Here is a 23,382-nt window from a genome sequence, read left to right as displayed (position 1 = left end):
TCTCTTGATCGTCATGGACATGAGTTTACTCATTCTTTTGATTCATTTATTAGCCTAAGATTACACACACACACACATATATATTACACACATATATATATATATATATATATTATATGGACTCCCTCACTTTGAGCAATATGAAACTCTTCCTTTTGACATGCACCCATAAACTACAACAGTATACATATGTGCGGGGTTCTGTTAAAAAAAGTAACTAGTGATTTTTTTTGGTTAGCAAAAAGAGTTCGTTTTATTAATTATCAAAAGTAATAATTTCCTGTGAAGGAAAAAAGAACAGAAAAAGAAACATTCTAACACAGCCTAAATACAAAACATAAAAATCAGAAAATATATAGAATACCACCCATAGAGAAATCAATAAAGTTTCATCTAAAACAAAACCTATTCCTTTTTTCAACTCAGAGGTGGCATGGTTGTTGGAGTACGTCCCTTGGCAGGATGTACTCCAGAGAGAATGGTAGTTTAATTTATCAAACTAACTGCCTCTGTTCTTCAGGGTTTAATCTTGAGGCAGGCTCTAGTTTTCATATACTCTCCAGACCTGTTTATAGAGCAAAGAAAAGAAAATTTTTGGTCCTATTTATAGGATAGAGAGAGAAAATTTTTATATAAATATACAACTTTATCCTTTATTCATTATTTTGTTACTTTGTTCTTATGAGGTATATATTGTATACTAAATAGGGATAAAGTTAAAAAGTTCTTAAATTTTAAATGAGCATTAATGAAGTTTAAAATTTTTATTGATTTGTATAAAACATATTGAAAGTGACTTATAAATAAGATCAAAAGAGTATAATGGAACAACATATAATTGGTAGCTGGATTGTGTGTCTACAACTATTGCTACTTATCCAATGGCTTATATATTTTCACATACGTTAAAAACATCACAAATATTTGTGTTGAAGTATATTGTATTTATAATTGTGTTAATGTGTATAGAATAACTACACACTCACCTCTCCTCTAGTTTGCCTTCATTATAAACTCTATTTTCATCTTCAAAAGCTACTTCAACATTCAACCATGAATTGATGACCCTTAAATAATATGTTTTGAACTAAAATACCTTTTTCTTAAACATAAATATTATAAAAAAATTAGACATGAAAAAAATCACTTTTACGCAATATCTTTTAGAACTTTTTAGTCATATTTTAAAATTTTTGTAACATATTTATGTCAACTTATTTGTTTAGTAATTTTTACAACATAAATAAATATATTCGCTGAAAAATCTTCCGAAACATAATGAGGGATAAATTGGTTCACATAATTTATGTTTATTTTTATTTTAATTGTGATTTACATTCTTAAATAATTAATATAATTAATTAGAAAAATGTCTGGCATTTCTTGAGAGGACCTTCTATGGTTCCATCCCTGCCAAAGGAGGACTTTACGTTAACATACAGCAATAGGCAACGCAAACTTGGTCCACATCAACACCTACAATAAAAAGAAAATTATAATGAGATTTCAAGAGAGAAAAATAATTATCAGTAAGTCCTAGTAACAAGTAAGCAATTATCATTTATTACCTTAAAACTTATTATTACTAATTGTTTTGTTGTCACTAAAACTTTTTAGTATTATGATTTTTTACTTAAGACTTCGTAGTAATTCTCCCATACAAAAACACCAAGATTTTTCAAATTAACTAAAAATAGAAATTAAAAAATAAAATGAAATTTGGCTAATTAATTAATATTGAAATATTACATTCAAACTCACTGCTTGAATCTAAGGCCACATATATATATATATATATATATATATATATATAAAAGCAAACACCACATGTGATTGTGTTTCTAGTTGCTTCCTAACAATCTTACAATTAATGAAATTATACTCATCGGGTCCTAAATATAAGACCCATTTTGTAGTGTAAATTACACTATAAAATGGGTCTATTTATACTACAAAATAGGTCTTATATTCAAGACCGAAGGGAGTATTATTTTGTTAATATCATTGTGCCCCATCATTCTATGTAATGTGTTAATCTATAAATTGAATATGAAATTGATATGATGTGTTTGGCTTTTGAATATAGTAATATAATTTCAGATATTTGGCATGAATATTGTTCTGTGGCATAATAACAATGATGATGATGATGATGATAAAATTATACTCCCTTCATTCCTTATTATAAGAGACATTTGATGCTTATGGTATGTTCCCATATATAAGAGACCCTTAAAAGTTGTCTCTATTTTTTTTATATTGATTTCCTATTTTACCCCTATTTATTTTGTCTCCAACTCATACTCTCTATCCCTCCCACTTCTCTTTCTTTTAATAATTTAATTGTTCTCTTTCATACTCTCTCTCCTTATTAATGAGGGCATTGTTGGAAAAAATATTATACTTTTTACATATTAATTGTTCTCAACTAATTTTAACTGTTTCTTTTTATCAACGTAATTTGGTTATTTGTCTCTTATAATAAGGAACGGAGGGAGTATATTTTAGGGAAAATTCCAGAAAAGGTCCCTTGAATATATGAAATCCCAAATTGGGTCATGGAATTTCCAAAATGACAGAAAGGGTCAGTGGCCCAATCTGTCATTTGGCAAATCAAGAGGAATTGACAATTTTGCCCTTATTTGTATTCATTCACTACAATGATTTAAGGAATCACTATAAGGGTTTAAGCATTACCTAGATTCATGTAGCAAATAACTACTCGCTTTTTCATATTCAGGTGTCTTGTTATTAACTACAACTAATTTTGTAATCACTAGAATAATGTAAGTATTACCTAGATTCGTGTAGAGAATAACTACTCATTTTTTCATAATCAGGTACCTTATTATTAACTACAACTAATCTTGTAATTATTAACTACAACTAATATTGTAATCACTAGAACAGTGTAAGCGTTACCTATATTTGTGTAGAGAATAACTATTCACTTAGTCAGGGGCAAAATTGTCAATTGGTCTTAATTTTACAAATGACAGATTGGGTCACTGACACTTTCTGTCATTTTGGAAATTCCAGGATCCAATCTGGGATTTCATATATTCGAGGGACCTTTTCTGGAATTTTCCCTATATTTTATGTCAAAAATAGTGGGTTTTACTATATAATTTTTTTCATAAATATGTCTTTCCATGCAACAACATGATTTTTAGTTTATAGTTAGTTAATACTAAAATATCATCAGCATATATATAAAATTACATATTAGCTGCTATTTGGTAGGCAGAAGGAAGACACACTTGATCTGAATCTCAGAATTACACGTGGGTTATTAAAAAAAAATCTTATGGACACATTTTTTTATGTCCCAATTATGAGATTTGGCTGCTTCTCATCCCATAATTCATTAAATTACAGGGATTTGAAGTTGTTATCTGATTATTATACTCTTCAAATTCAATGTAGGGAAGGGTGGTGTTGTCATTTTGACCCAACAAAGTTGGACCCATCCCAACCTTCTCAGAAAGATCCTGATCCGTTTCCATTTAATTTGAATACAAGAAACAACATTTGGCACTGTTCATTGGTGATACAATTGGCTGTGATCTGTTTGGGATCAGCATTATTATTATATTAACATCGTCTCTTCCACACAACGCCACCTTTTCTAAAAGAATCCCTTGCCAGAGTTCCATGTTATACATAAAAGTTTAGGATCTTTCCAGTGGCATTCTCATAGTTTCATCTCAATCTCAGTGGTATTTTCATAAACCAGCGTAAATATAAACCATCGTCACCCTCATCCATTGATCTCTACAACACCTCCTTCTCTTTCTCCTTCTCCTCTCTCTGTGTGGACCTTTCATTCTCTGTTCAATTCTTTCTTCACAATGCAGAAGCTTGAACTTGTGTTGCTGCTATTTTTAGCAACATGCCATGCCACTTTTTCTTTACGTGATGGTAATTACTAATAACCTTTCTGAATCAATATACATATATATATATTTGTGATTAGTGAAGAACTCAGGATTCCAATGTGTTTGATAAATTACCCCAGTGAGGAGTGCTCACTATTTTATTATATTACATGGTTGAACTTTTCAGGTTTGCTTCCCAATGGCAACTTTGAGCTCGGCCCTGAACCATCACAAATGAAGGGAACAGAAGTTATAGCAAGCAACGCCATACCCAAATGGACAATTTCTGGGTTCGTTGAATACATAAAAGCAGGACAGAAACAAGGCGACATGATGCTTCTTGTGCCTGAGGGAGCCACGGCTGTGAGGCTAGGGAATGAAGCTTCCATTAAACAGAAGTTGAAGCTTGTGAAGGGAATGTACTACTCCATAACGTTCAGTGCAGGTCGGACATGTGCACAAGACGAGAAGATCAATGTGTCTGTGACTCCCACAAATGACAAGAATGATTGGGGCGTGTTTCCCATCCAGACAGTTTATAGCAGCAAGGGATGGGATTCTTACGCTTGTGGGTTCAGAGCAGATTACCCAGAAGTGGAGATTGTGATCCATAATCCTGGTTTGGAAGAACATCCTGCCTGTGGACCCATCATTGACTCCGTTGCCATCAAGTCCTTGTACCCACCTAGAAGAACAAATGGTAAATTCTGAGTCTGATGAAGTTTAATTAAACAGCTAAACTCTCTCATATGGACATCCATAGCTCAAATTTGGGATAGAGAGTTTTAAGCCTCTACTAATGCATTGATTTATATCTAGCAAACGATGGTTAACTGAATTGCTTGTTTTTCATTGTATGTTTCAGTAAATATGCTGAAAAATGGAGACTTTGAAGAAGGACCATATGTGTTGCCAAAGACGGATGGTGGGGTTCTGCTTCCTCCCAACATTGAGGATGCTCACAGTCCATTACCGGGATGGATGATAGAGTCTCTCAAGTCTGTGAAGTACATAGACTCTGATCATTTCTTCGTGCCTAAAGGCAAAAGAGCCATTGAACTTGTTGCAGGCAGAGAGGGTGCCATTGCACAAATTGTCAGAACTCAAATTGGAAAGACTTATGATCTGTCATTTGCTGTGGGAGATGCAAATAACGCTTGTGAAGGTTCCATGACTGTGGAGGCATTTGCAGGCAAAGAAACTGTGAAGGTTTCTTATGTATCTAAGGGCAAAGGAGGGTTCATAACAGGGAAGCTTCGATTCAAGGCTGTATCGTCTCGCACTCGCATCACCTTCTTTAGCACGTTTTACAGCATGAAGACCGATGGCACACTCTGTGGACCTGTTCTTGATGATGTCAAATTGCTGAGTGTTCGTTATCTTAGACACCCTTGATTGGATTCACTGTGAATTTTAAGCTGTTTCACTTTCAGATGTTCACCAATTACCCTATGATATATATACTTGTTATAGTCTTACAGAACTTTTATAATAATAAAACTAAAAGCATTATAGGATCACCGCTGAGATTTGGATTTAGTGAAAGAAGCTAGTTTTTCACAGTGTAGCAAACTAGAGTTTAAATCTCCTCTGGAGAAGTACTCATATTTAGTTTTCAAGAATGCCTTATATAAACTTTCATTAGGGGAATACTTATGCTTAATGAAAAAAAATTGAGTTTTTAAGTTTTGTATGTATTTTAGATGATGTCGAATTGCTAAACTAAATCGATTTAGGTCCTCTAGGATGCTATGTGTACTTTTAAAGATAACCATATCAATTTCTCCATTTCATATTCACACTTTACAGAATTCTAGGGAAAAAAAATCTTTTGATGCCTATTTTTTTAATAAAAAGATTAAATGATATTAAGAAAAAAATAACATTATATTTAGTACATGACTAAAAGGAGAGCAGTAAAATGAAAGATTTGAAGAAACAGAAGACAAAGGAATAACAACTACAACACCTAAATTTTACTAAAAAAATTCAATACCATAAAAATTTAGTAAGAAAGAATAGTATGCTATAATTATTCAATTTGTCTTATGAAAAACTTTATCATAAAGAATTTAGTTAGCCAAACTCTTGGATATAAGGGGGAAAATAGTACAGCATTAATTTCTTTTGCTTCTCTATGATATAATGACTTTTTTTTTTTTGCGTGTAACTATGATATAATCACTTTTTATGTTCACGAGTTGTGTTCCAATTAAGTTCATTGCAATTTATTTTAAATAAGGTCCTCAGGGCGGATCCTTGGATCAGGGATGTAATAAAGCACTTGTTCCCTACCAACTTCTTAGGTAAAAGGCCCATGTTTTGGCCCATTTGATGGACATATAATCCTTTAAAAAATCAATAGTCTCACGCTAAAAAATTAAAACAACGTTGGAGGATGATAATGCCTAATTTACCCATCGTCTGTGATTCAGCAGTAGGAACAATATCCTCTCATCCAAAAAGGAGGGGGCTCAATTCCCCATGGTGTTTGAGGAGACATTCTAGAATGAGAGTGCCTAGGTTTACACTTGAGAGTATAATATAGGTTCACCCTGCTCAACATTAATATCACTTAAGAGGAGCCATTTAAACGCCTTGTCCTTGGTTTGGGTTGAATTTGAACTCCTATCTAAAATTTTTGTAGCAAAAAAAAAGAAGAAGATAATAATGCCTAATTTAGGGCTTGTTTGAAATGTTAGATGGGTTTTACCTTGGTCGCCATAAAAATGCTTATGAGTAGTTCTAAATGGCAAATGCAAACAAGCCCTTAATTGGTGATGAGCAAAAAGATTCATAAAAAAGGGATTTATTTAAGAAAAGAAAAATAAATCCTTGATGCATTTTTTAACTAAAACAAAACAAAAGTAGTATTTCCACCACGTAGTTGTTATACTGGTTAATCAGAAAGTAAAAACGATGACATTTTCATAAATAAAATAGGAGAAATTGCAAAAAAAAAAAAAAAGACCTTGGAATTGTAAAAACGCAGATAGGAACTCTTGACAACTTTACTTTATGTTTTGACAACTTTATGACATATTATTATTGTTAAAACCCAAAGTGAAGTTGTCAAGGGTCTCTATCTGCGTTTTTACAATTCCAAAGTCTTTTTTTATAATTTTTCCAATAAAATATAAAATTAAGGATTTTTTTTAACACTGTATTGCTATCTAAAGGTCATCAAAATTACAGTAGGCTTCACTTTAAATGTGCATTTTTTATGGGGGGAAAAACACATTCAACTTATGGCCAAAAAAAAATCACCATATCTTTAGTAGAATTCAAAGCCCACATATTTTCTATTATCATATTATAGTGAAAACATAAGATTATGATTTTGGCCAAAAAAACACATAATCAATGTAATCAATAATGATATTTCGCTTAAGCATAAAAATAATGTAACTTAATTTGTAGAATTCTATCAACATAATCAATAACTTACTTTAATTAAACGAGAGGGACAAAAAATCAAATGGAATTTTACTTACTTATTTAAAACGAAATATTAATTCATGCCCATTGTTTGAATCTAAAGCGACATACACAAATATATCGCATGTGATTGTGTTCATAATTGCTTCCTAATGTTCATACAAAAACTGAAACTATCGTTCATATTACGTCTAATTTAATGTCGTATTCTTGATACCAATGTCATAAAAATTTATATTTATTGCCGACATTATTATTAATTAGCAAAAAATAAATTAAATAAAATTACAATTCAGCAACTTCAGGAAGACACATGGGCTATATATAAATAACTCTTATTGGGGGCAAAAATTTTATATCCCAGTTGTATATGAGATAACGAGACCTTGTTGCTTCTCATCCAATATGTCATTAAAATATACGGATTTTTATTTGTTAATGTCTTATTATATTTATTGAAATTTACATCCTCATATTTTAGACAAACCAATCTCGGGCTTCAGGCTCTATTTGTATTTCATGATGAAGCTTCAAGGATAAAATAGTGATTTCACTTGATTATTAGTGGAGGACTCTAATTAAATCCTTTATGTTTATGTGCTCCAATGAAATCATAATTTTATTTGGTACTCTTCCGGTTTTAAATATAAAACTAATTTTGTAGTGTAAATTATATTATAAAATGAGTTTTATATTTAGGACACAGAGGCTGTTACTAAACCAATATTTACGTTATTATATATATATATATATATATATATCTATGTATGTATTTTTTTTGCTTTTGACATGGGCGCATAGAAGTTGATTACTCTAGAACGTGCAGAGTTGACCAGCTGACATAAAATGTACAATCATGTATAAAATTGATAATTGTTATTAATACTGATATTGTTTATTATTACCTTCTATCTTTAGTATAAGAATTCGTTTGATTTTATTTTGATTTTAAATATAAGATTCAAATTCACTTTGTTTCTCATATTTATCCACTTTTTTAAAGATAGTTTTGTAGTAATGGTAGTTATAATTAATATACTTGATTAGTAAATGTATTCTGAGAAAAATAATATCTATTTATTACAAATAACTAACTTAAAAAACTTTTTAATCTACTAAATTAGTCAACTAACTCTTATACCAAGCACCGGAAGTAGTATTTTCTCTTGGTGAAATGATTTACTCCTCCAGTCCTAGATATCAGTATTATTTTTCTATACATGTTTATGTGTATAAATATATGCGTGTGTGTGTGTGTGTGTAATATAATATAATTGTCTTATGTATATTTCAACAGGTAGTTCTCCTTGCCGTGAGATAATCATACATACACAAGGAAAGTGAAGGAACTACGCTGTCCGTTGTCTGTTGGCTATAAACTTCATCATAGATTCATTTAGTATTATTTTATTTTTGATGACATGTAAATGCTTCTCTTAGAGCTTAGTCTTACTAATTTTGACTTGGTTAAAATTTAAAATTTAGTTCCTATAATTTTGATTTATTAAAATTTAATTCTTAACTTCTGATTCGGTGCAGATTATCCTTGCAATTTTAACAAGTAAAAATATTAATATCTATATGTTAAAAAATAAAATAGTTCAACTACAAATCTACTTATAAAATATTTTCAAATGTACACCAAGAACTATAAAATTTTATTAGTTTCAAAATAATATGAAAATGTCATATAACCGTTAATATGACTTGACATACAGTAGGTTTTTTTTTCCCCTCACACTTGTACAATAATGTGGGCCCACAAAAATTGATGGACCTTAGGGTGCGTTTGGTTGGAGGGGAGGGGAGGGGAGGGGAGGGGAGGGGAGGGAAAATGAGCCCCTCACCTCATTTGGTTAAAAATTTTGGAGGGCCCTCCCCTCCCCTCCCTGCCCCCATTTTGGCTCCCCTCCAAATTGGGGGTTTTTGGAGGGGAGCTAAAATTTTGGACCATTATGCCCTTTATAGTTTTTTTAATATTCCATTTCTACCCATAAAATATATTATTATAATATTTATTTCAAATAAAAAATATATTATCCTAAGTAAAAAAAATAAAAAAAATATACATTATTATAATTAAAAATATATTATAAAAATTATTTAAATAAAAAATTATAATATTATAAAATTAATTGTTTTTTATAAATATATTATTTATTAAATATATTTTAAATCTGGAAAAAAAGATAGCCTAAAGAGAATAAAATTTCATTTTTCTTAGAGTATATAAAATTTGTTAATTTGATTATTTTAAATATATTATTATATTAATTAAAATAAAAAATTACTGTACCAATTTTTTAATACACATATTAACATGATAAGACTTAATTTTTATTAAATTATATGATTTAAATTAAGATGTAAATTAATTTATATAATATATCAATAAAAAATATAAACTAATATGTCTGGATAAAATGGTAAATTGATCGTTACTATCACTTCCCTCTTCTCCTTGAACCAAATAAGGGATCATTAAATACCCTCTCCTCCCTCTTTTTTAATCAAACCAAACAAGGTGAGGATGAAACCTCCTTTCCCCTCCCCTATCCCTCCCTCCCTTCCCTCCCCTCCCCTCCCCTCCCCTCACCTCAAACCAAACAGCCCTTAGGGGATGTGATATTTTTTGGCATCATTTTGAAATTTTTGTATGTATTTTTGTATCCAAAAAAAATTTATAACGCCTGATGCACATTCACAAATACTCCATGAGTAAATTCACATTTTAAAACCAAAATAAAACTATAAAGACTAAAATTATTTTCTAGGGACTAATGCTTTAAACAATTAGAATTAGGGAAATTGCAAAAAAAGACCTTGGAATTACAAAACGCAGATAGGGACCCTTGACAACTTCACTTTGGGTTTTGACAACTTCAGGGCATATTATTCTTGTCAAACCCAAAGTGAAGTTGTCAAGGGTCCCTATCTGCGTTTTACAATTTCAAGGTCTTTTTTTGCAATTTCCCCTTAGAATTATATGGACAGAATTATATTGTACTAAGTTAAAATTTAGAGATTGGGTCTTAATTGAATTATGCGGAGTCATGGTTTATGAACTAATTTTAAGTAAGTGAAAACCATATGAAATTTCCCTTAAGTTTACTTCACATATATAGATGCTAGAAATCAAATGCTAGAAGAAAAAGATTGAGAAAGACAAACAAGAGGCCAGGAGCTAGTAGTATTAGTTGGGATTGGGCCAGACGCTCTAACTATTGTCTCCCTTTTCCGTTCATCTTTTTTTTGGGGGGGGGGGGTGATTATTAGCTCTTAAACAAAATAAGCACGTTTTGATACTGTTGTCTTTTTTGTGACTTTTAAAAAAATGACGCAAAATTTTACTGCATTTTTATTTGAAAATTTTATTAAAAAAAATACAAAATCACATCCTTTCATGACTGCATATGGCCCTTATTTTATCAGAAAACTAATTTTCTCCATTTATGCATATCATCCTTGAATGGGGCCATGCTAATTTTTTTTTCTCCTTTCAATAGAAGTCCAATTTTATTAGATGCTATAACAAATATGGGTAAAAATATAAATTTACTTTGAAAGTTTCCGTTCAGAATAAATATTGTCCTAAAAATATTTTTGACTTCAATGTAACTCCGAAAGTTTCAAAATGTAACAATGTTGTACTAACCATTGAAAAACTAATGTTTGTTAATATTTTTAATTTAATGGTAAAATATAATATTGCTCTATTTTAACATTTTTGGGACAACATTAAATAGTTGAACCCCAAAAAAAACTTTTGGTGTCATCAAGCAGCTTACCGCAAAAAAAAAAAAAAAGCAGCTTGCTGGGAGCGTTGACTCACATTCATGCCCACATGAGTTGGTATTTTAATATTGATTATGAAGACCCAAAAAACAAGTCGCACTTGTTATCTTATTTTCGTTGAAGCACCAAGACATATTAATATCCAAATATGTCTTCCACATACAACGCCACTTCTTCATGGGAATTGCCAATTTTCCATGTTCCATAACAACTTGGGATCCTTCCGGTGGCATTCTCATAGTTTCATCTCAATCTCAATGGCATTTTCATCAACCAACTCAAATATAAACCTCTGTCACCCTCACCCATTGATCAGCCCACGGCATTCTCTTTCTCCCTTTGTGGACTTTCATTGATTCACGACTGTTCAGTTTGAGCGTATCAGAATGCAGAAGCTTGAATTTCTATTGCTGCTATTCTTAGCAACCTTCCCCATCACTTTTTCCATCACTGATGGTAATTACCTGTGAATCCATTTTATTCGTGATCAATGAAAAGCTCAAAGATTCTTATGTGTTTGACAAATTACCCAATGAAGACTACTCACTATTTTTGCTTTATTTTCCTGCTGATATTTTCAGGTCTGCTTCCCAATGGCAACTTCGAGCTTGGTCCTAAGCCATCACAACTGAAGGGCAAAGTAGTCACAGCTCGCGACGCCATACCCGAATGGACCATTTCTGGGTTCGTTGAATACATAAGATCAGGCCACAAACAAGGTGACATGATGGTGATTGTGCCTGAGGGAGACTCTGCTGTGAGGCTTGGAAATGAAGCTTCCATTATGCAGAAAGTGAAGCTTGTGAAGGGAATGTACTACTCCATAACGTTCAGTGCAGGTCGTACGTGTGCACAAGACGAGAAGATTAACGTATCTGTCACTCCCACGAGTGAAAAGAGGAACTGGGGCGTGTTTCCCATTCAAACAGTGCATAGTAGCCATGGATGGGATTTTTATGCTTGTGGGTTCAAAGCAGATCACCCAGAAGTGGAGATTGTCATCCACAATACTGGTGGGGACGAACATCCTGCTTGTGGACCTGTTATTGACTCTGTTGCCTTGGCGGTCTTGAACCATTCTAAGAGAACAAATGGTAAACTCCCTCAATGGCCAAAAACTTAACCATCGTATTTGCGCCTTCGCTGTTAAAACCTCTAGTACAAGTTTGAATTAGAGTTATGATGACATGTGTGTGTGCGTGGGTTGCATTTTCAAGGCATTCCATTGATTCCTTTCCGACATTACTCCGAAAATTTTATTTCTCCTTTAAGGAAAAAGGGGTCTATGCGTGTGTTATATTTTATGAAGGATAAAAACTCAGAGAGAGTTAATTATTGGGATGCATTTGGGGGCTAATTAGAGGGAGGGAAGGGAAAGTATCCAAAGAAGAAGAGAGTGGCAAGGGGCAAAGTGTTCTATTTCTCATTTCCTTATTTATATAACTTTATCTTCAAGAATTTTTTAAGTTAAAACTCGCTGTTGTTGAAATTTACACATTATCACTTTTTTTATTTACAACACCCAAACAGTAAGGGGGGAAAAATATTCAGTAAAACTATGTTTATTGTCAGGTTTTACATATAAATCTGTCCATTACTATGAATCACACTAAAATGTTTTAATCTAGAAGAGAACTTGATAATAATGTTTAGAAGTTACACAGGGATTTCCTCATTTTCTTTATGCAATTTGGTAACAAAAACTTGACAGCTTAAATAACTTCAAGTCCGATTCTTTCACTAAACACCGGCTTCTAATGACAATATTTAACTAAACACTGCTTGTTTTGCACTGTGTGTTTCAGGGAATTTGCTGAAAAATGGGGACTTTGAGGACGGTCCATATGTGTTCCCAAACACAAATTGTGGGGTCCTGATCCCACCCAACATGGATGATCCTCACAGCCCTTTACCAGGATGGATAGTAGAGTCTCTCAAGTCTGTGAAGTACCTAGACTCTGATCACTTCTCTGTGCCTAAGGGCAAAAGAGCCATTGAGTTTGTTGCAGGAAAAGAGAGTGCCATTGCACAAATTGTCAGAACACAGACTGGCAAGATTTATGATCTGTCATTTGCTGTGGGCGACGCAAACAACGCTTGTGAAGGCTCCATGACTGTGGAGGCATTTGTAGGCACAGAAACTGTGAAGGTTTCTTATGATTCGAAGGGCAAAGGAGGGTTCACAAGAGGGAGGCTTCGGTTTAAGGCAGTGTCCTCTCGCACTCGCATCACCTTCTTTAGCTCATTTTATAGCATGAAGATTGATGGCTCGCTTTGTGGACCTGTTCTTGATGATGTCAAATTGTTGAGTGTTCGTTATCTTAGACATCCTTAATTGTATTAACTGTGAATCTTGAGGTGTTTCACTTTCAAAAGCTCACCAATTAGCCTATGATATATACTTCGTTATAGCCTTCCAAAATTCTTGTGATAATTGTGCCAGGAGAAGTGTGACTATTTGTATGAGTTTTTATGTTTTATATGTACTCTTGTAATGAATGCACTAAGGATCGTGAATTATGTTCATCAGCAAATTTGTTCTTCAAGTTCTGTTTTTCTGCATTCTCTTTGAAATTTCTGTTATTTCATTTCTTATTCCCCCCTGCATCGTGCGCCCATTCATCAGTTGATGAGCTTAGATTCTCCTTGATTAATTTCTATATGATGATGTGTCCACTGAGAATTGTTCAAACCATTGGTCCCTTGTATGGAGATAATGAATTCGTAGTCATTGAATTTTTGCCTGCTAGCTTCACAATCCCATGCCAATTTTTTTTTTTTTTTGTAGAGACATATATCCACGCTATTATTTAATGCATGCACTAAAACGAGTGCAATAAATAGTATAGAGTACTTAAAATTAAAACAGTGTGCAAATTATTGAGTTTTTGTTTTTGTAAATAACAAAAGCAATAGGTTGTTCCAACTTTCTTGATGTCAGTGAGATTAAATGCTATCCAGTATAGTCGTAGTAGTGATAAGTTTTTAAGGGTCAGTCTAATTCTCAGTATTAGCTGTGACAATGTTTGTACTCCTCTGGTCTTAAATATAAGACCCTTATATAGTGTATATAAAGGTCTTATATTTAGAATCGGAGGAATATATTCTTTTGGCCAAAAGTGTATTTCTATGGTTATTGATTAAAAAATATTATGTGCATTATGCCATTTTGAATGATATCTACTCTGCCTCTATCCAATTGTCTCGCAAGGTTCATGGCTCTTCAGATGATGCAAAAGATAGAGTAGGAGTGTAAAGAAACTAAATTACGAGAAGAGAAACAATACTGAAAATTTAATAATAAAAAAAAGTTCCATATCCTCTTGTTTATCTTTTGTCCTTTATTCTTCTCTAATCTTATTTATAGGCAGAAATGGATAGGTTTTTTTTTTGTGCTTAATATAAACCACTTGATTAAATTTATAGAAAATTATTATAAGATCTCAAGAAAAGAATTCAATAGTTACCAGAAAGTTCTAATGAAAGCAACATAAATTTGATCTTGTTTTCTCTAATAAAACTTGTCATTACATGTTTTAATTGCTCTTCGGTTGTTCACAATATTTTGAGTTATTAAATTCTTTGTTTGGGACCTGATAGTAATTTTCCAATTTAGAGACAATTATAATATAAATGTACAAACTTCTAATTTATTAGTTGGTGTCGATTGGGTGATAGTGTCTTGCATGTTACTATTTCTTTTGAATTTATCTTTTTATATAATATAATTGACTATGGAAAAAATTGCTGAAAAATTCACATTGCACAATTTATTGCTCAAAGGTACCTTCAATTTGTTTTTAAAACTTGAGTGCAATTTATGTTCAATAGGTGCAACTTTTCTTTGCTTATGTGTAAAAATGTTTTTAGTTATATATAAAATGACTAAAAATATATTACAAACAAGTGAAAAAAGAGTGAATTACAATAAGATTCTAATAAAGTAAAATAATTATAAAATAAGTTCAAGACAGTAAAATAATTATAAAATAAGTTCAAGACATTGTCATTTACTACTTTGAAACTTTTATTACAAATAGCTTAAGTTGTTATTGGGGTTTATTAGTTTTTTTTTTTTTGTTTTATATCAGGGTTTTTAATTACTTTTGACTTATTTTTTAAAATAAAATAAACTCTCACACGTAAGTCAAACTTATCACGTGTGAGTCAACGCTACAGCCGAGCCCCACCCGAGAGGCGAGCGGTCACCCGCGCACTAGTACCCTTCGCTTCCAGGGAGCATCGTCGCCACCATTTTCCCCCAAAAAGTTGAGTCGCAGCCTCCATTACTGAACTGTCTTCAATCTCCGTCTTCCAGCCACTCCGCAGGGCGTGACTGGAGATCAAAAAACACTAATTTAGGGTTCTTCAACCATTACATCTGAACATGTGGCGGAGAGTCTCTTCTCACCTTAAATCCCTAGCTACACTCTCCGCTTCTCCTTCCCGATCTGCCCCATCGCCGCCGGATTCACTTTCAACAATTTCTTCTCGTCTCTCTCCATCGTCCTATTTTCTCAGCCGCCACTTCAGCACCGAGTCTGGTGGGCATTCTTGCCGTTTAATTTTTTCGGTTGGGATTTTCTCCGTTTCTTAATTCCCTATTTACGTGTTTTGATATTATTGGATTTACAGGGGATAATGTGGTTAAAAAGAAGGTCGAGGATGTAATGCCTATAGCTACTGGGCATGAGCGCGAGGAGCTTGAGGCCGAGCTTGAGGTGAGCGTCTCTTCCCGGCTCTTTCCCACTGTTTCAAAGGACGTCTTTATTTATGGCTTGCTAGTTCGATACTCAGAAATTGGTTCAAACATTGATTCTAATTGATGGGGCGGTTCGGTTGGGTCTTATTAATTTATCCGATGGCTAGTTTCTCTATAGAATAACTTTTGGTGTTTAAACTTATGAGCAATAATTCTCTCTTTTCATCTGTCTGTTTTGAGTAGGGAAGGAAGCTTCTCGATATAGACTATCCCGAAGGTCCTTTTGGCACAAAGGTTAGTAGTCAGCATTTTATTGTAAACCGCTTTTTTGTAGCTTGTTACCATGCCACTGACTTTGTACTCAAAATAAGTTATGCAAAAGAAAATAATACTATGGATTCTTTTAACGCTGTGTGTTGAATCATTGACCTTGTTATGTCCTATATATTTGGAGGAATGATTGATTTTGGTTTTAAACATCTGTTTTTCTTTTCTCCTTCCAATTATCTCCTCACAACTAATCTTAATTAGTAATTTCGTCTTGGAAAATGCATTTAATGTTTGTATCACGGAACCTTTCTAATAAGAGGCATTAAATTTTCACGTAAAAAGCCTATGGTTCTCATCTCTGTTAATTATCCCAGATGTTAGGTGATAATCCATTGGTTGATTCATTCTAAATGTATAGTGGCACTTTAGTTTCTGAAGCCTGTATTGTACCTTCTTCAGTTAGGAGAATCCTTATCCTTGCCATTTTAATATTCTATTTCCATGCAAATTAAGACACTCCTAACCGGAATTTTAGGAGCCTGACTATTATAAATTATTATATCTATGTTTGTAGTAATTTCTTTTTATTAATACACTCCTAACCGGAATTTTAGGAGCCTGACTATTCATAAAATTATTATATCTATGTTTGTAGTAATTTCTTTTTATTAATGTATGGTTAATGTACACAATGGTAGCAAGGTATTGTGAAACCAGTGATGCGTACTTTTAGATACAAATCTTTCTTGACCCTGTTCATTCTGAACATATTCAATTAACTATCTTTGAATACTCCTCTGTCATTGGAAATTCTTCTTATTTTATATCAACATATGCCCAAGAGCACAAATGGCAGCTAGGTAGTGTAAAACCATTGATGCATATATCTATATATAAATTCTTTTTTATCCTATCCGGTCTTCTTAAATTCAGTTAACTAACTTTGGTTAATTCCTTATCATTGGAAATGCTAATCATCTCTTTTCTTGGTTTTTTTAAAGTGAATAAGTGATGATGAAGTGGAATTAAGAATGATAACAACATATTGCTCCGGTCTTTAATATAGGACTAATTGTTGAGTTGATTTTGGTCCTAAATATGAGACCCTTTTTATATTTATCAATTTTCTCTAAATTACCCCTATAAATACTTCTTCAACCATAATCAAGTAAAAGAGGAAGAGGAGGTATTAAGAAAGATGATTATGGTATTTTAGGAAAAACGTGTCACATTTCTTATAATTAACTAACGTACCTAACTTTCTTAATCTAGTCAAATTACTTAAATGGGTCTTATATTAAGGACAGGAGGAATATATAGACATCTGGATATTTTCAGATTTAGTTGCTAACAGCTGACGTTCTGGTCTTCATTAGGAGAAATTATCAACATCGCATTTTGCTGAGGACAAGTAATGGCACTCTTAAACCTCTTGCTGAGGGATTGTCCAGCCCTTATTAATTGCCTATTGGATAGGTTCTGAATTTTGAGTTTATCCAGGCATTGTTAAGCTTCTTGCTGTTTTCTTTTTCATTTTTTATTTGACAAACAGATGTCTACTGTGAAACTGTTAAATACCTGTTTCTTTCTTCTTTGCCAAAAGTGGAAATTTTGCTTTCAGGTTTATGTTGGCTTCAGATTTACATTTGACTCATTAAATATGATGATTTAAAATATGTTTCAACATTATCTATTTTCATCATTAGCTTTGTTTCGTAGGAAGCACCTGCTGTCATCAAGTCTTACTATGACAAAAGAATAGTTGGATGCCCAGGAGGTGAAGGCGGTAGGTGCTTCTTATGTTTCTTCATCTTCACTAGTTGATAAAAGTAGTATAATCTGGTGATTGCATTGAGGTGAACAACTTGTCTTGTCTGCAGAGGATGAGCATGATGTAGTCTGGTTTTGGCTGGAAAAAGGCAAGCCCCATGAATGTCCAGTTTGCTCACAGTATTTTGTGGTAAGTTGGATTGACGTTTAACGTATCATTTAATCTTATCCTTGATAATATTTTGGAATTGAGTATAGGTTAAAGACACCTGTGTTTGCTAACTAACTTTCCCTTGTCCACATTCAGTACACCGAATGGAACAAGATAAAGAAAATGAATTTATAGATGGCAAATGCCTTTTTTGCCCCTTAATAAAAAATTGATAAAAAGAGAATTACTGTTAAGTAATAATAAGAGGAGTATGACAGGCATTATATATCTCAACTCTTTGAGTTTTTGTGCAAGGGAAAATGGAATCTTTATTAGTTGCAATAACAAAATGGCTCCCTGAGCATCAATTCCATGGGCCACTGCTTATCTTTGCGGTTAATAAACTTAGGCTGCTTATCTTAAGTCAACTTTCTGACCTTATGTCGTACAATATAGTGATAGAATCAGCCTGATTTGAAATTGAATGAAATTTCTATTTAGCTTAAGGCCAGCTCAGACCATATCTACTTACGGAGTAAGTCAGTAACTGGGAAACAGGCCCATGAAGCATATGTTCAGTAGTTAGGCCTCCTTAATTGATTAAAGTTCTACCTAAATATGTTTTTTCACCCCCTGCAACTGTTATTAATGACTTGAATTATGAATTACTTGGTGTCTTTTTCTGAGGCATACTATGATATATATACATATATATATATCTACATTAGATATTTTACCTGTCCCTTAATAGAGGTCCGAATTTTGTAAAACTCACAATCCGAGGAAATACCAAAATCTATGTGATACCCCCTCCAGTCCTAAGTACAAGACATAGTTAACTACTTTATGGACATTAAGAAAATTGATTAAGTTGGTTATTTACCATCATTGTGTAAAAAATGTGTCATTTTTCCTCAAATACCTCTCTTAATGAGGGCATTTAGATGCGGAGGACAAAATGGGTGAGAAAAACTGTGAAATTTATGAGGGTAACATGGGGAAAAATATTAAATGAGTGGGACAAAGAAGATTGAGGTGTACAAAATGAGTCTACATGAGGGGTATTTTTGGACATAAGTATTAATTATACCTAGAATTTTGTATTGGAACTAATATTTGGTGGGGAAAGCTGAAATTTGGGACCTATGTTAAGAGATGTAAGGAGGACAATTGTACATGCATAATAAGGCGTTAATGGTACCAGATTCCCTTTACAAGATGAATTCATAGCATGTCTTTTTATTATTTTGGTTCCATAGAGATTGGTAGTAAATGTTATCTGAAAAAATGCGGCCAGTGGGTATTAGGGCATTGGCCCTGTTAACATGGGTCCAACTTTTGCTTCTCTACTGCATAATGGCACTAATGACTCTACTTCGTATTTAAACAGCTGGAAGTGGTGGGACCCGGAGGACCACCTGATGGGCATGGCGATGACGACGAAGATGAACACCATTGATATCATCGTGGAAATTTCCGTCTGGAATAAATTCTGGAACGATGGAGAGACAATGTTTAGCATACTTTGAAGCCTTTTAAAAATCATGAGGCTTTTGTGTTTTTGTTGGTTTTTTAATTGGTCTATACCCTCTTCGATCTTTCAACTTTTGGGAGAGGTACTTTTCTGTGATTATTCAGACATAGGCTGGTCATTTCCTGGTGTTATGAGGTCAGTGTTAGATGATCATTTGTGCGGTGCCAAATAATTGATAGCAACTCATATTTCCATTCCAAATTTTCGAACCTTCAGCCTCTTGTCACCTAAATTACGAAAGGGGCGAAAGGGATCGTTTAGTCGAAGAATCATTTTCAAGTGAAGCCGTTAGCGCAGTAATCTTAGCATGGATTATTTCTAATTTTCATGCGTAATTTTTTTTCCAGTATAAAAAAGAAGAGTTAGATATTGATTTTTTTTTTAATAATTAGGACCTGTAATGTTTTTACATTTTTTCAATGAATGGATAGTAAATAATTTTGTGGTGAGCACTGAGCAGTTGTTTCGGTAGAACTGGGACGAACCGAAGGCTGGTTGAAGACGGAGCGGGCTTTACTTATCTGTTCCAAGAGCTGGTCTACAGAAAATTTTGTTTTAAGCATTTTGTTGCAACTCACATGATTATTTTTATTCTACATAAATAGAGGTTTAATTTTTACATATTTATTAGTTTTAATTAATTTTAACTGTTTTTTTTTAAGCCGTGTAATTTTGTTAATGAGATCTTATAAAAAGGTAGCAAGTCAAAACATCTCACTGGAGCTAAGAAAAGGAAGTTAACTCGTTAAATTTGTTTGAATTAATTTTTTTTTTTCATTTTTCTTCTATTCAAATCCGTTACACATATCTCCTTTCTCAACATCCAATCTGTATCACTATTAAATAAGAATAAAATTAAAATATTGATAATTAACTAGTCTCTAAGTAAGTTTTTTGGTTGCCCACCCAGCTCACCGGAGCTTTGCTCCGACTACATCTGGATCCAACCTGCATCGCGCACCTGGCTGTGGTGGGTGAGTCTCCCAACGGAGATTTCTGCATATGCTGAAGCTCGAACTCGAGACCTCGCTTAAACGGTACCAAGCCGCTTATCACTTGGACCAACCCTAGTTGGTAGTTTCGAAGTACGTTATATTATCGACTAACGATGTTTTTTCAGCAAGTGTCCTATATTTTGGGCCGGTCTCAATATGAGGCCGTATAATCGATCGGAAACCAGCGGAGGAGAATCGAGAAGACGCTATTTTATGGAAAAAGGACACTTGTTCTTCCTTGATGCCCAACACAGTGAGAGCTGGGTGGCCCCTTTTTTTTTTTAAAAAAAAATAATAATCCCAAGTTAGCCTTTATGTCACAGAAAACTCAACGGGTTTAGATTAATCTGGATTTGGCCGTCGTAGGACCCCAAAGGCAACTAGCCTACCACTAAGTATTTAACACTGCTGCAGGCCCAAGGCTCGAACTCAAGGCCCATTGGTTAAGTTATGACGACCCTATAACAGTCGACCTAAGCGCTTGATGGTAGAGTCAGGTGGCTTTTTGCAAACATTGTCTTAATTATTAAAATAATTCTTTAACAAAATTTTCATTCTTTCCAAAAGATTTTATTATATCAAGAATAAAGACATAATTGAATATTAACTTCTTCTTTTTGGCATCATTTCACATGGATTTGTTCTATCTTAAAACATAAAATTACAATCTTATGTGTATAAAAAATTAATTTCAATGAGGGGAAATAAATTGAATAATTTCTTAAATAGTTGATGGGACCGAAAAGGAATTTATGTCATTTGAAAATATATAGAATTTTTTTTTAAAAAAAAAGGTAAGCATACAAGTGCAAGACATTAATTTTCTCCTCGTGTCCAGAAAAAGCATATACAAAGGACGAATTAAAAAAAAGCCTCCAGCCTCACCGCCCTACATTCTTTTCTCCAAAAAAGGAACAAAATGAAGTGTTAATAAAATAATGCACTGAGATATGCTGAAATGACATATATAAAATATTCTGAGCCCAAGAAATGCAATATGATTCTAATAAAATCTAAGTCAAGTAAATGGGATCAGAATAGAATAGATTCAAAGAGAAAAAAAGATAGTTGTCACTCTCTTTTCAGATTGAATTAATAGAGAAAGGCAAATTTAGAAAAGAGACTACGCCAATTTCTATAGAAACACCTTACCTACCAATATTCCCTCTACATCAATCCCATCATTTTCTTCAATACTAGTTTACTTTTCCTTATATATATATATATTCTTGCTTAGGTTTACACACCAAGAAAAGAATATTAAAAAAGAGAAGAATATTACTGACTCACTGAATTTTGAGTTCAATGTACGGATGAGGAAAATGGGATTAAAAGATTTTTAAAATCTAATTAGAATAATCTAAAAAGCTAGAGACTTTAATGATATTGGTGTGAATCCTCCTAAGTAGTTCAGCTAAGTTGTACCAAATTTCTTGAACTTTATGTCATACTTGGAGTTTTCATACTTATGTAGATAATTCTTATATTATTAATTTTATTTATTATTCATATGCTAATGACTTAAAGTTTTAAATTTTTTATCTGCATATAATTCAAAATTTGAGGAGCTATATGCAAACAAAAACTTGGGATAGTTTGGGATTATTTTCATAAACCTAAAACTTTAGAAGGCCAAGTTTATTATTAAGTTTTAAAGGTTAAGAATAAGAAGACTATCAACATGTAATGGTGTGGTCATAAATAGTGTCACATAAAATCAAATCTTTGTAAAAATTGGACAGGAGAATATAGCACTTGGTTTTCCATCCGCCATTAATTCCTAACTCATTTCCAACTGAAATTTTTTAAAAAAATTTAAATGTTATTAACTTTAATTTAAAATTTAATAACTTTTTGACTTTATCTTTATTTAATATATATATTTTTTCAAAAAGTAGTAACCTATATAATATTAAATGAAACATAAAGTAATACTACATCCGGTTCTAAATATAAAATTTACTTTATAGTATAAATTATACTACAAATCATATATTATATTTAAGACAAAAAATGATACATTCATATAAAAAATTTAATAAATTAATTTATAAATAGAATAAAAAAACCTTCTCCCTGTGGATACTAAGAATATGTTTAACGCTGGATCATTTATCTCTGTGAGTGCTCTAAGTTGGAAATATTGATAGCTCGCATGTTAATACCGGAATTTGCCAGAGAAATTGTAAGGGACTAATTTTTTTTAAAAGAAGATAAATAAAAGCATCTCTGTATAATAGCTTTTTGATGTATATGAGTTTTGAGTTGCTATAACTTTTTAACACTTCTTAAAAAATAATCATAGAGTTTGAAATAACTTAGTTTTTATATGATATCATTATTTTATTTTGCCATAAAAGATCCACCCTAACAGTTTTAAAAAAAAAAAGAATCTCAAAAAAAATATTTAAATTTTAAAATTTTAAATCAGTTTTGTTCACTACACTTTAATAACAATTAACAATATTTAAGAGGTAAATAAGAACACATTTTTGTAATCATCTCTGATTTGAGATTTTAAAATTTTAGAGGTATTTTTATGAGATTTTTTCTTTTAAAAAACTATAAAAATTTGTATGATTTATAAATCATACATAGAATGAAATTTATATCAGACACTTCGTAAAATATTGAGCCCTTTACTAATGTAAAAAAAAAAAAAAGCAACATCCACAATGCAAAAATTAATTTTTTATTAGAATTTTGATGATATATGAAACATACCAATCCAATGTTTAACACAAATCACTTATAATATATTCTTGCAAATTAAAAAATACATTAAATTGATAAAAATTTTGGAATTTATCCTTATTAATGTTTTCTCTCACTCTCTTTGCATTTACAAA

At 32.3% G+C, this 23,382-nt stretch overlaps 3 protein-coding genes across 3 annotated transcripts; all 3 read left to right on the top strand.

Annotated features, from left to right (window-relative positions):
* The first annotated feature begins 3,851 nt into the window (after positions 1–3,851).
* Positions 3,852–5,298, top strand: LOC114750652 (uncharacterized). The gene is made up of 3 exons (XM_028939249.1): positions 3,852–3,921; positions 4,066–4,578; positions 4,744–5,298. Exons 1-3 carry the CDS (start codon positions 3,852–3,854, stop codon positions 5,271–5,273), a joined length of 1,113 nt encoding a protein of 370 aa, XP_028795082.1. The 3' UTR covers positions 5,274–5,298.
* Positions 5,299–11,447: 6,149 nt separating this feature from the next.
* On the top strand, positions 11,448–13,550 carry LOC114750651 (uncharacterized). The gene is made up of 3 exons (XM_028939248.1): positions 11,448–11,567; positions 11,693–12,205; positions 12,917–13,550. The coding sequence occupies exons 1-3, from the start codon at positions 11,498–11,500 to the stop codon at positions 13,444–13,446; spliced, it is 1,113 nt and encodes a 370-aa protein (XP_028795081.1). The 5' UTR covers positions 11,448–11,497; the 3' UTR covers positions 13,447–13,550.
* Positions 13,551–15,347: 1,797 nt separating this feature from the next.
* LOC114750654 (cytochrome c oxidase subunit 5b-1, mitochondrial-like) lies at positions 15,348–19,860 on the top strand. Its single transcript, XM_028939250.1, has 6 exons — positions 15,348–15,655; positions 15,747–15,832; positions 16,057–16,107; positions 17,803–17,869; positions 17,964–18,043; positions 19,395–19,860. The coding sequence occupies exons 1-6, from the start codon at positions 15,499–15,501 to the stop codon at positions 19,461–19,463; spliced, it is 510 nt and encodes a 169-aa protein (XP_028795083.1). The 5' UTR covers positions 15,348–15,498; the 3' UTR covers positions 19,464–19,860.
* The last annotated feature ends 3,522 nt before the right edge of the window (positions 19,861–23,382 follow it).

Source organism: Neltuma alba, unplaced genomic scaffold, assembly GCF_004799145.2.
Source record: "Neltuma alba isolate B1F8T4 unplaced genomic scaffold, ASM479914v2 tig00006602_pilon, whole genome shotgun sequence".
Lineage (NCBI taxonomy): Eukaryota > Viridiplantae > Streptophyta > Magnoliopsida > Fabales > Fabaceae > Neltuma > Neltuma alba.
This window is presented reverse-complemented; position numbering and strand designations above follow the sequence as displayed.

Coding starts and splice junctions, on each gene's coding strand:
- LOC114750654 (XM_028939250.1), top strand. CDS start 15,499: ATGTGGCGGAGAGTCTCTTCTCACCTTAAATCCCTAGCTACACTCTCC. Junction 15,833..16,056: donor AGCTTGAGGCCGAGCTTGAG/GTGAGCGTCTCT, acceptor TGTTTTGAGTAG/GGAAGGAAGCTTCTCGATAT. Junction 17,870..17,963: donor ATGCCCAGGAGGTGAAGGCG/GTAGGTGCTTCT, acceptor TCTTGTCTGCAG/AGGATGAGCATGATGTAGTC.
- LOC114750652 (XM_028939249.1), top strand. CDS start 3,852: ATGCAGAAGCTTGAACTTGTGTTGCTGCTATTTTTAGCAACATGCCAT. Junction 3,922..4,065: donor CACTTTTTCTTTACGTGATG/GTAATTACTAAT, acceptor TGAACTTTTCAG/GTTTGCTTCCCAATGGCAAC. Junction 4,579..4,743: donor CCCACCTAGAAGAACAAATG/GTAAATTCTGAG, acceptor TGTATGTTTCAG/TAAATATGCTGAAAAATGGA.
- LOC114750651 (XM_028939248.1), top strand. CDS start 11,498: ATGCAGAAGCTTGAATTTCTATTGCTGCTATTCTTAGCAACCTTCCCC. Junction 11,568..11,692: donor CACTTTTTCCATCACTGATG/GTAATTACCTGT, acceptor TGATATTTTCAG/GTCTGCTTCCCAATGGCAAC. Junction 12,206..12,916: donor CCATTCTAAGAGAACAAATG/GTAAACTCCCTC, acceptor TGTGTGTTTCAG/GGAATTTGCTGAAAAATGGG.